The sequence below is a fragment of the Lutjanus erythropterus genome, chromosome 9 (assembly GCF_056507025.1).
Source record: "Lutjanus erythropterus isolate fLutEry1 chromosome 9, fLutEry1.hap2, whole genome shotgun sequence".
Classification (NCBI taxonomy): Eukaryota; Metazoa; Chordata; class Actinopteri; order Lutjaniformes; family Lutjanidae; genus Lutjanus; species Lutjanus erythropterus.
The window spans coordinates 20,751,783-20,763,879 of NC_139325.1; the positions used below are offsets into that span (position 1 = coordinate 20,751,783).

The 12,097-nt window shown below is 40.1% G+C and overlaps 1 protein-coding gene across 3 annotated transcripts in view; it reads right to left on the bottom strand.

The window, feature by feature from the left end:
* The window catches only part of fhod3b (formin homology 2 domain containing 3b), a 125,528-nt gene that overhangs the window by 24,749 nt on the left and 88,682 nt on the right, over positions 1-12,097 (bottom strand). For 2 of the 3 annotated variants that reach the window (XM_084726500.1, XM_084726499.1), the window contains exon 1: positions 1,194-1,480. Coding sequence is in view for 1 of the 3 variants with exons in the window: in XM_084726501.1 (XP_084582627.1) it covers positions 1,194-1,305; positions 2,750-2,844 (207 nt within the window). In the remaining 2 variants the exon portion in view is untranslated. Of the gene's footprint in view, positions 1-1,193; positions 1,481-2,749; positions 2,845-12,097 lie in introns of those variants that run through there. The other variant, XM_084726501.1, reaches the window with a different exon arrangement.

Below are 12,097 nucleotides of genomic sequence, written 5' to 3' on the forward strand. Positions count from 1 at the left end.
GCTCCACCAGGGTGCAGGAATCAAAACACAAATTGTTTTCTCATTTCATGGCTCCAGTTGGAGAAACACAGTCATAGCAGTCCTCCTTTAGAAAAGTGGCAGTGGAAAAAGAGAGCAGGGGCGACTTGATCTCCAATGAGAGAGAAGCAGCCCTGTGTCTCAACCACAAGGGTCAAGTCCATCTCCTTCTCATCAGGAGTCTGGGGATCAGGTTTAGTCTTGCGCAACAGCAGAAGTGACGGGATAAGACGGAGCTGAGACAGAGGGACACCCGACCCCTGCACGCTCAGGCTCAACCCCCTGTTGTACATGGCATGACAATGTGGAGCCTTTTAGAGCGGCAGGTAACCAAACCCCGCAGTTACAATCTCTCTCAATAAGCCTCGTTCCATGCGTGGCCAAGAAGCTGCTCAGGACAACTGATCTGACTGCTGTGTAACAGAAGACTCTGATCTGCAGTCAGCTGAGCAGGACTACAGCCACTGTGGATGGCTTGATTAATGAAACTGAAGGAAAGGTCCAGCCGTTTTGATGTTGACTTCAACATCCCCAAATCACTGTAGCTTTATGTTTACTATATTCCATTAAAGAGTGTATTAATTATGTGCATCCGTTTTGCTTTAGATTCCCTATCTACATGTATGACATGTCTGAGTCAACAGTCAACCAATAAGTCAGCGTTTTGACGTAGCATTAGACATGCACATTTCTAATTAAAGGGATAGTTCAGATTTTTTGAAGTGGGGTTGTATGAGGGACTTATCCACAGTGTATAACCCACAGTAGGCTGAGGGCCCCCAGGTTGGAGAAGCAGAGAGGAGTACCAGCGAGGAAGATAAGCAATGTACTGATGGGGACGGCATCAGCAACAAAAGGTATTTTAGCCACTTAAAAAGGTCCACAAAAAAATAATCAATATCAGTTTAAGTGTACACTATAGTTTGAATATTTTCATCACTTAACTTTGCCATTAGACAGCATTTTCCAATGGGAAACCACCTTAACATTAGTCAACCAGACTCTCTCAGCTTCAGTGCTGGTGCCCCTCTCTGATCCTCCAAAGTGAGAGAGTGCCAACAGGCATCTCCTGTAGCTAATACACTTGGCTATGGATAAGTAACTCATACAACACCACTTCAAATATTCTGAACTATCCCTTTAAACTGCTGGCTGATTAGCCTGGGTTCTTTTACCTCTTTTGGCATCCACCACGTTTACAGCCTTTATAAGCAGGACGGCGTTCGACTCGGTGTACTCCACAAACACCAGCAGCAGCTTTAGGGCTGTCTTCACCACCAGACGGAACTACACAAGGAAAAAAAAAAACACAAGTTAACATGTAAATCACAATGTAGTACGAGGACCTAAACCCAGGCACACAAAAGACATAATTCACTTAATTTCGACCACAGACTTCATGTTTTTGTTCAAACACACGTGTCATCATGACACAGAGCACTGTGTGTACCAGCTGTGAACTTCCAGCTAACAAATGGCGTCACATCGTCTTGTACAAGTGTTTCCTGTCTGGACCATCTTGAGAGGTTTGATAAGAACCCGGTGCAATAAATTGACATTTAAAGGGACAGTTCACCTCAAAATCAAAAATACATATTTCTCCTCTGGCCTGTAGTGCTATTTTATCCAGATTGTTTTGGTGTGGGTTGCTGAGAGTTTGAGAAAAGATGTCTGCCTTATCTTGAACATAATGGAACTAGATGAAACTTGGCTTGTGGTGCTCAAAGCACGTACATACATTTGAAAAACTCAAAAGCAGTGTCTCTTTCAAGAAATCATGACCTGGTTATTAAGATAATCCACAGACCCTGTTGCGAACAATTTCATGTAGGGACTATTTTATTTCTACACTAAAAATTACATTTGAGAGAAGGCAAACATCTTTCCAAAACTCAGGAGATCACAATCTGGATGGATCAGTACTACAGACAAGAGGAAAAGTATGTGTTTTTGATTTTGGGGCGAATTGTCCCTTTAACATCTGACAAGGACACACTGCTCTGTATTCAAATAGTAGCCTATGAAAACCGCACAAAAATTTCTATAACAGGAATAAAATAAAACTGGGTAATAAAAAGTGAAATGAGTCTTAACACACTGAAGCAGCCAACTAACAGTCAAAAGTTACACTTCTACAAAAATGTGAAAAGGACAGAAAACTATTAAAGTGGGGTGTAATAGGCCAGATACACAGTAAAGCTGTCAATGTTAATTTGCTTGAGAGTGAAAATCAATATCATGTCAGTGGTGATAAAACCATCAGAGTCAATTAAACTTTTCTGAACAGCTGCCACATCAGCAAAACGACTGGACAAGCAACACCCCAGTGATTATAGTCAAACTATTGGCAATGAAATTTTTTCATATTAAAAGATCGGCAAGACAGGGTTTTGATTAAAAAAAAAAAAAAAAAAAACACAGCGGGTGCCAATATCATTTCAATATTTACAAAGGAGGACAGAAAAGTAATTAATAAGAACAGAAAACAGTGGGGAAGGAGAGGAGTCAGCAAGGCTCCACAGATCTGCTGCAGAACATGTCAGAATTTTGGCCACTAGAGGGCCGAGGCAGCCACAGTGACAGGCCTGCTTCCATGTTGACAAAGCAGTGAGGTATGAGGTTTCAGAGCATGTGATTATTTCAGCTCTGTCAGAGCACACACTGCTGAGTTGATTTTTACAGTATATCTACTGTGTGGGATGTAGTGAAAATTAATGTTCTTATTCTTTACCTTGGATCCAACAAGGGTGTAAAGCCACTGGACTGTTTCATTGTGAGATATGAGGCCGTTCATCCCGTCCACATACAGCATTATCTGACCAAGAGCTGGAGAGAGAGAGAGAAAAACAAAGAAAGAGACAGGGTTTGGTTAATCATCTGCCATTTTAGTTTAGACTTTTTATTGTTTTCACTAAAAACTGACCATCACTAGAGAGGTTATGTGCAATTCCCACCAAGAAAATAATAAATATAACCTAGATGTCCACCAGAAAAATTCTGTGTCACTTGGTGACCATTAATTCATTTATTCTTTTGTAGAAGGCATGGCAGCTACCAACATATCTACATACATTTTCTTTCTTTTGGTTGTTTTAGATTCTTAATTTACTCATTATTTTTTTAATCTACTTTATTTATGTGTATGTGAATCTACAAACATGACTGAATGAATGAATGTCTGGCTGTAAGAAAACTTACTAGATCAAAAAAAAAATCCTAACCATCTCATTTGTCCTGCTCAGCACCCACAAGAACCAGAAGTAAAGAAATGTTAAGTGTCTGTTTTGAACACTGATAGTGTATCTTGGGGAAACCCTTTCTATGCAAAGCGGGTGAAAAAAAAGGTAACCAATAAAGTCTTACCTAATTGGCTTTTAAGTCCTACATAAGCTCTAAAAATTCCCCTTTACCTTTGCTTTTAGCTAAATGCAAAGCATTTGTGTGATAATATGCACAGAATGTTAAAAAAAATTAAACATTACTAATTAAGACCAAAAATGTAGGTTTTTCAAAGATTTCTTCCTTTGGTAATTACATGCATAAAAAAGTGCTCACACAGATTAGAGCTGCGACACATAGTCAGTTGATTGATTAGTTGACAACTATTTAGATTTAGATGGCCTTTTAAAGCAAAAAATGTAAACATTTACTGGTTCCAGTTTCTTAAATGTAAGGATTTGTTGCTTTTCTTTGTCATTTATGGGAGTAAATGAAGAGTCTTTGGGTTTTGGAGTGTTGTTTGAACAAAGTATATATGCAAAAATTATCAGCAGATTAATCAATAATGAAAATAATCATTAGTTACAGCCCTAAAACAGACAGACACACATAAATGTGTATTGTTAGTGAAAAGGTTAATGACATTCCTCTGCCCACCATGAATCTACATACAAAGTGGAGTTTCTGTGGAGATAAACTTTTCAAAGATCATAATAGTTAGGTGAAGAAAAAAAAAGTCAGTGGACACAACTGGAAGGAAAATATTTGAGCCGGGTGCCTCAGTGGATGGTGACATGACTTCCATCTGTAACAGGATACATAAATAAGAACATAATAAGAGCCAAGGGATCTCAATGGGGGGCAGTAAAAGTGGAGGGCTTCTGTTAAAGAAGGAGATGGGGGAAGGGAGACAAACGCTGCTGGACAGCAATGGAACAGACAAAAGCTCCCTTTAAATATGTAGTCCTTTTTTTTAAAACAGCATCTCAGTTGCCGTTAATGCATTCACACAGAAGACCACAGCAACAGGATGAGCTCAGCTTGAACCCACTGTGACTACAGGTGATGCATTAGCTGACACAGGCAAAAAAAAAACTGAAGCATAAACATGTGAACACATCGAAAGTGGAACATTTTTGGAGGGCCTGTTTGACTATTTCTTGGCAGAAGCTTCTGGGGGTAATAATACCTGTGAGAATTTTTGGAAAAAGTCATGAAAATCCAGTCTTATTCAAGCATGACAAAAGGTGAGCTTGTATGGTCAGAGATGTACGAGCAGCTGGAGAATTCTTCAAAAAAAAAACTGATACACCAGGTGTGTTTTGAACTGTTAAAGATCTAGATAGAAATAACATCAAAACAGGCAATTCAATCTTTGACCAACATCCAGATAAAATACTTAGATGTAGAATATGCAGGATTTGTCATATGCTATTTGTAAATGCACAAGAAAGATGGCTGATTGTTGAGTCTCATTCCCAGGTTGCCAAATACCACAGGAAAAAACACAGGAAGAGGCATTACAGAAGGGCTACCTGTTATTTTGTTATTTAAAAGCTTCTATTATAAAGCAGTAAAATCATAAACAGTAAAATAAAGCAAATACCTGAAAGTATAAACAGAAGTGCAGGAGAGAAACTAAACTTCAAACGACTTTCAGTTGGAAGCTACAAAAGTACTAAGAGCTGAACACAGGACACTTTTGAAGATGTCTCTCTCTGCTCTGCTGTACGGTCACAAGTCGAGTCTCACAACACATGCTTGTTTGAAGGGGAGAAGAGTCGACATGGGTTGGCTGTGTCGGATGAGGTGTCATTACAACATGCTTGGAGGCAGGTCCGGTGTGCTTTGGCCCCAGTCTGGAGATGGTCCATCTCGAAATGACTACGCAGAAATCGGCATGTCACAAATGGTTAGTGGAAATGCAAATCAGCATGACCCTTTGACAAGAACCAGCAGACACCGTCACACACTTCTAGTGGGTCATAAGTTATGAATGAGAGAGAATATTTTTATATTAGGGGTGTCTTGCTTTTAGGAATATCCTGCAACTGACTTATTGAGAGCTCCTTAAAACAGCTCCATCTGACACGTTGTGATGAGACGCTGCAGATTCTGTCTTATAGTTTTCCTCCCCTCTTCTCTTGAGGGGCATGAAAATCGTGAATATGCTGTAGATAAGCCAAAATTCCCAGGTGCAGCTGCTGTGTGTGCATGATGCATGAGAGTGTGTGGGTAGACGCATGTATGCATGTGTGTGTGCGTGTGTGTGCGTGCTGATGGGCCCACTCCTGCAGCACCAGTGGCAGTTCATCTTTTATCAAGCAGGGTTAATTACTCACAACATGTCAGCATTCCTGACAGCCTCTCCTGCTGCGAGCTCAGAGCTGAGTGTCACAGCGGTAAGCGGCGGCGTGGACACTTTGGTGAATCAAAGCAGGCCACATCAGAGCGTGTTTATGAAAACATGATTAACCCCCTCAATCAGCGCGGACCAAAGTGTCACCCTCTCCTGAAACCCCCCTCCACTTTGTATAGGAGACCACTGCTGACAGATGAGTGACAGCAGTAATGACATGATGTACAGCTGGTCTCTTGGGTCCAGAATGCATTCCTATGGTATGCTATTTACAAAAAATAATCTAACTAGCATGTAAAAAGTGGCTAAAATAACTCTTCACAACAAGTTACAGCTGTACAGAAGCCCTGAGAGGTAAGTGAAAAAAGATCTGAAGTTCCTAAAAACACTTTTTTTAAAGTTACTACAAGAAGTTCTTAACTGGTGGTGCTTTTACTGATGCCTCTATATGATCTACATAGTTTGACAAGACCATTTGCGACATCACTGGCTATTTCTGTGTAGTTATTCTTAATGCCTGACACCAGGACGGATTCCCTATGAAATCAAATGAAACGAGCGTGTGTTTACGCTTTTGAGTAACACGTCAGCAAATTTTTAAAAAAGCAGTTTTCAAGTGCAGATGGTTTTATTTTCAATGTTGTATTTTGTGGTTGTTATGGTGGATACACTACCACTTTTGTCCACAAGGGCCTCCAAAATCATCAAAATATTAAAGCTCCTTGTAGTAGCTTTAAATCTGTGAAATGGCAGATTATCTTATTTACTTTTTTGATCAGGATAATTTCAGTTTGTTGCTTCATACTCATTTCAGCCACAAGAGGCTGACATGGTACATACAAGGCCACCACAGAAGGTGCATATATTGTGTGAAAGACAGTTATACTTGCAGCCGAAATGAGTATTACAACAACAAATACTTAAAAAATGATCCTGACAAAAATAAACTGCCAAAAAAATTCACCAAAGTAACTTAAACAAAACTATTTTTTTCTTTAACTGTTTCACAGATGAAAAAACTAATAATTGGGGAACTTAAAAAGATTATCCTAGCAAAACAATTTTGATTAGACTTGAAAATGGATCTACAGAATCTGTTGCCTCTCAGGGTCTCCGTACAGCTGTGACTTTTGCCGGATGAGTAATGAGCTGCACGCTTCTTTTCAAAATGGTAGCCGATGTCTGACCCGCAGTATCATCGCCGCGCAGACTTTTATCTCTTGTGTGCACCTGTGTACAGTATCTGCTGAGGCTTTGAGGAATGTCCATTGAAAGCAGAGGTGAGAAAAGATAGGTGGCCTTAATGAGCCTTTTAAAAGTGTCATTACGCAACGTGAAGGTTCAGCTACTGACAGATGAGACGTTACTGATTGTTCCCAAAAGTCAACTGTGAAATGAAATGACTTTTAGATCATTCTGACACGTTATCATAAGACATTATTTAAAGATATCATCAGCAGGCTATGGGTGTTTTTTTTCTTTAAGTGTGTAGCCAAGTAAAATAGAATCTGAATTAATGTCTATGTCATATGTGAATTTAATTTAGCGAGCAGTTATGATACAGAAATGATATGACACTCAAACACTTAAGACCCACGCCAGAAACCACACAATCATTACCTTTTTTCTCCCAGATTCATTAAAACTGCTGCTTCATGGAATTATTCAATGCCAGCTGCCATTTATGTACAATTCAACTCTGAGTACCAGAAACCACATGGACTGTGAGCAGTTAGGTAAAACGATACTGTAACTGTTTTAAAGAAAATAAAATTACCTTTCATTATGGGAAACTGCAACCTTCAGAGTCTGGTCAGAAACTGTTTAAAGGAAACATCTAATTACTCTCAAAGCGATCACCTTCTCGATCTTCAAATGGAACTGATTTCCACACACTTATGATTAAATTAGTCATGAAAGTGCTCCGGGAAAAAAAAAGGAACCTGTGTAGTCGCAGCTCAGGCTTTAAAAGTGTGATCAAATCATTATGCTATAGCGTTCTTTCCCAGTCTTATACACTCTCAGAAATAAGTGTTTGCTTATGAAGAACCCTTCTTTGAATTAAATGTTCATAAAGGATTCTTTATTAGACTAAGAGTTCCATTAAGAACCCCATTTCATCCAAAGAACCCTTTTTGTAAGACTGTTGTGAAGCCATTACAGCCTTTACAACTTCTCATAGGGAGTTCTGGGGGTAACCTGAAAGATAAAAACCTTGGAACATAAAAGGGTTCTTGGTAGAATTCCCTGGGTGGGTTCTAGATCAAACCATTGGAATATAAAAAGGTCCTCTGGGTGGGTTCTAGAAAGAAACCCTTGGAATACAAAGGAAGGGGGAAAGATTTTGGATAGAACCCCCAGAGAGGATTCTGGGTGGATCCATTACACAATAGAGGCATTCTCCTTTAGAACCTCTCATATGGGTTTTTGGGGCCATCCTTCCACAGATGGTTCTAAGTATAACCCCTCGTGTTAGATTCTAGGTAGAACCCTCAAAAAAAGGGATTTGTTTTTAAACTCTACAACAGACAGTCATCGATAACTTTGGAGGAGGGTTAATAAAAAGAGCATGTGAGTGCTGAGTCTCTAAGAAACACCCTCCACTTCAAGCACTGATCCAGGGCCAAAAATGTGGGCTTCTATTTGAGTAATCATGAGCAGCTCTAAACCACCTCACACAAAGTACAACAATAACATTGCTAAGTCTCTTTGCATGTATGTCACGTAATGAGATGCTGGCAGACAATGAGCTTTCTTCAAAGCACAGTGATTAGAATATAAATGTAAGCCATTATGGAGGAGGATAGCCGAGGAGGAAAAGATTTAGCTAAAAAGAAACTTGGAAGTGTTCAATGAGCAGCCTGGCGTCTGTGCGGCACTCTCACACTCCATTTCTTTCAATACTTAACATACGTTTGTCTTGAGAGTAAACAGAACATTTGAACGGCATCGAGCTGCAGAGGGGAACCGCAGACCCACCGTGTGGGTGAGAGACAGACCCTCGTTCTCATGTCTGAACCAGAACTCGGAGACGAAGCAAAAACGTCAGAAATCTGAGGTCTGCTGGAAGTGTTTCTTCAGGGGCCTCTCCCTCTCATAAACCACAGCAATTATCTTCCGCAGCCCCAGGAATGTGCAGGAAGGGCTGCTCCCTGACCAACGCCGAGGTGAGAAGCACTCTGAGGTCTAGGTGGCAGCACCAACACGAGCCAGCTGACTCATATGTAGACATTAAACCCCTCCCTTATCTATAAAGATGCAAGAACTCAACAGCTTCCCCTCAACAAAGTTGTTCACTCCCCTTCCACTCACCACTCTGCCCCCTTTGGTTTCACTTGCAATTTGGAATTTATCAAAACTGGGTCAGCCAAACTGTCTGTCAGCATGCAGCATTTATTTTACCAGGACTATGGGACAAGGGCCAAATCCCCATCCCATACAGACCAACTTAGAGCCTCTTATCTTGTTTTGCTCTGCATTAGGCAGGAGCTGCACTCAGGTCTGGAGTGTGCCTCCCTGTACCCACATGAGATGGATGTGCCTTACTGAAAAGACCGGAAAGTACTTTTTTTTTTTTCCATGCAGATTCTTGGTCTAGTATGTCACCATAATTATAGAAAATGATTTGAATTTCAAGAGTGTCCACAAGGGATTCTGGGAGCACAATAGCAGAGACACAGACAGCAGTCAACACTGACCTCTGAATTCACTATTTCTCATGTCCAGTAGTTGTTACTGATAGTGAGTCATCACATAAAACTAAAGAATAATTTCAACAGATTGTTATTAATGAAAAAGTGAGTGAACATTCTCAGCATCAGCCAAAACAGTGACAGGACAGAACTGACTGGCATCATGTTGACACATGAAGTGAGTAAAATTAGGATGTTAGCAAACTCCATTTCTAAGGAATGTCAAAATTTCAATATTAGTAGAAAATCGATCAAAATGAGCTTTCAGATTTAATAATCGAAATCAAAGACATAATCAGTTTCTCTCCTAGCATTGTTTTTTTCTCTCCATCCGTGCCTCCTTGCAGCATGAGGCGTGTGATTGAAGAAAAAAACAACACTACTGATTGTTATATCACACTTGATACCATATAGACATCTTTTTAAAGAATTTGAAAATTCAACGATGGTTGTCATAAAGCCAATGCACTGCTGATCTTTACGAATCAAGACTCGATAGTCTAACAATGCCAGAGCTGTCAGTGCTAAAAACATGTTTAAATTGTAAAAACTGAATTTAATTGTGACCTTGTAATTGAACTCGTGACACAGTGTTTCTCATTGTAGGTGCTCTAGGGGAGTTGAAAAGAGGCAAGGCGCTTGGTAGAGCACATTTACGTCGCATCCTTTGGATTTTTGCAGATAAAATGCATTCAGCCGTTTACATAGAAGGTCCATAGTCCACAGGCTGTTTTAGGCAACCAAAGAAAGTGGGCAGATGGGTCAAATCTTTTTAAGTTATGTTACAATATGTTCACACATTGGAAATACATGTTAATAGCTTCACTTAGTACCTTTGAGTTGTCAAGAGTAAAAATGTTAGCAAACAAATCCACATGCAGAAGACGCAGAGCAACATCAGCATTCATTTTCAGTTGTTTACACCCATTTGATGAACCTAAGTCTGATATTTAATCCACTTTTTGCTTGTAATTTCCACCAACTCCTGAGTGAAATATCCAGTTCGTCACCGTTTGGTGCTGGGCAGGTAGTGTACAGTGCATTTATTGGTGCTCTTTTGCTGAAAACAGATGCTGCTGAAGCTTGAAACTAGGTTGATGAGAGCCATGAGAGTGAACCAAAACAGTAAAGTTGCAGACTGTGCAATCAAGGAGCTTCAAAACTCTATAAAGCTGTGCAGAGATCAAGGCAACTGCAAAATTGCTTTAATATTACACATAGTTACTTAACAAATCATTAAAGTGAATTGCACTGATTCATGCAACTTCATAAAATGTCCATTCTGATATTTTTCTGCAGAATTTAGATTTTTTTTTTTTTTTTTTTTTTTAAAGCAGTGCAACATAAAAAGCTAAAAGATTTCCTTTTAGTGCTGACATTTATCATTATCATTATCATTTTAGAGTCTACCATAAAAAGGCAAGTTTATTACTCAGACAAATTGCATGGCTCTTACTGTATATGAACTGGATAAGAGACATGTTCATGGGTTTCGTTCCAATTGTTATTCAGCTAATCACCCAGACCATTAGAGCCAGACAAACTGCCTCTGCCAGACCAATTCCAGTCACCGGGTCGACTGCCAGACTTACATTGAGCCCCATACAGTAAAACAACAGGGGGATGCTTCCATTATACATGTCTGCCAGCATCTGACACAATTTACTGTGGGCCTAAGCCCAAAAAAATTCCCCAAAGACAAACAAACAAACCTAATGGAACAATAGAATATGAAGTAAGGCAGGGGAGCCTCTCCAGTATTTGGCTGAGCGAACTCTACAGGCACTGCGGACCTGATGAACCACTGCAGTGCTGAGGAGGGTACAGTGAGCTGAGGAGACTACAACACTGTAAGGAAAATAAAAAAGCTAAAAGATATACTGTTTTTTGTACTTGTCCATTTCCTCTGTATTTAAAGCCTAACATGCAGGTTGGAGCCTCCAGTGAATCAACATTGAGTGAAATGATGTAAAACCTTGCTTAAAAACAAACAAACAAACAAACAAAATAAAAAAAACAAACATATATACACACACACTACAGTCACTTCCGGAGTGGTTTTTTAGAGAGAATTTTTCATCCACATCTAAACATAACCGAAAGTGATGTAGATCAAGGCAGACAGGCCAAATTAGATTTTTAATTAACATTAATGTTAATTTTGACTCTGAAAAGGTTGAAATTAAATATTCATATGAATATGATGGACCACAAGTTCATGATTATGAGCCTAGAACCAGTGGAGAAGCGGGCAGGTGTCTTGGTGAGTGAACGGCATTAGCTAACAGCTAATCCTGAGTTCAGCTCGTGTTCAAATATCATCTGTTAGCAGTCCTATCTCACGCTGCCTTGCCACCTATAAATCGAGAGAGCGGCAAGAATGAGAGGGTGAGGGAGAGAGAGAGGAAGGGGGAGAGAGCGGGAGAGGGTCGGAGACTGAAAGAGGGAGGGAGAGAGAGAGGGAGAAGGGGCGAGAGGGAGAGATGAATGACAGTTCCCTGATAATCTTTTTGTTTGTTATGTGCTTGTGTGGTCAGTGCCAGCAGTAAGGTCCCGCCTCTTCACCTGCACAAAAAGCACCCAGAAGCAGGAACTAGCGCCCGTTCTTCTCCTGTCAGGAAAACTCTGGATTTGTGAACTCACAGGGGTTTGAGCACCCATAGCATACACAATGATTCGACATGGTGCCTGGATGTGAAACGCACTGTAAAAATAGCTAAAACATACCAACTCACTGAAAGACGACTGATCAGGCTCAATACCAACTACTTCTGGGTAAGCTGGGACGTCTCTGAAAGACGTCATCTGG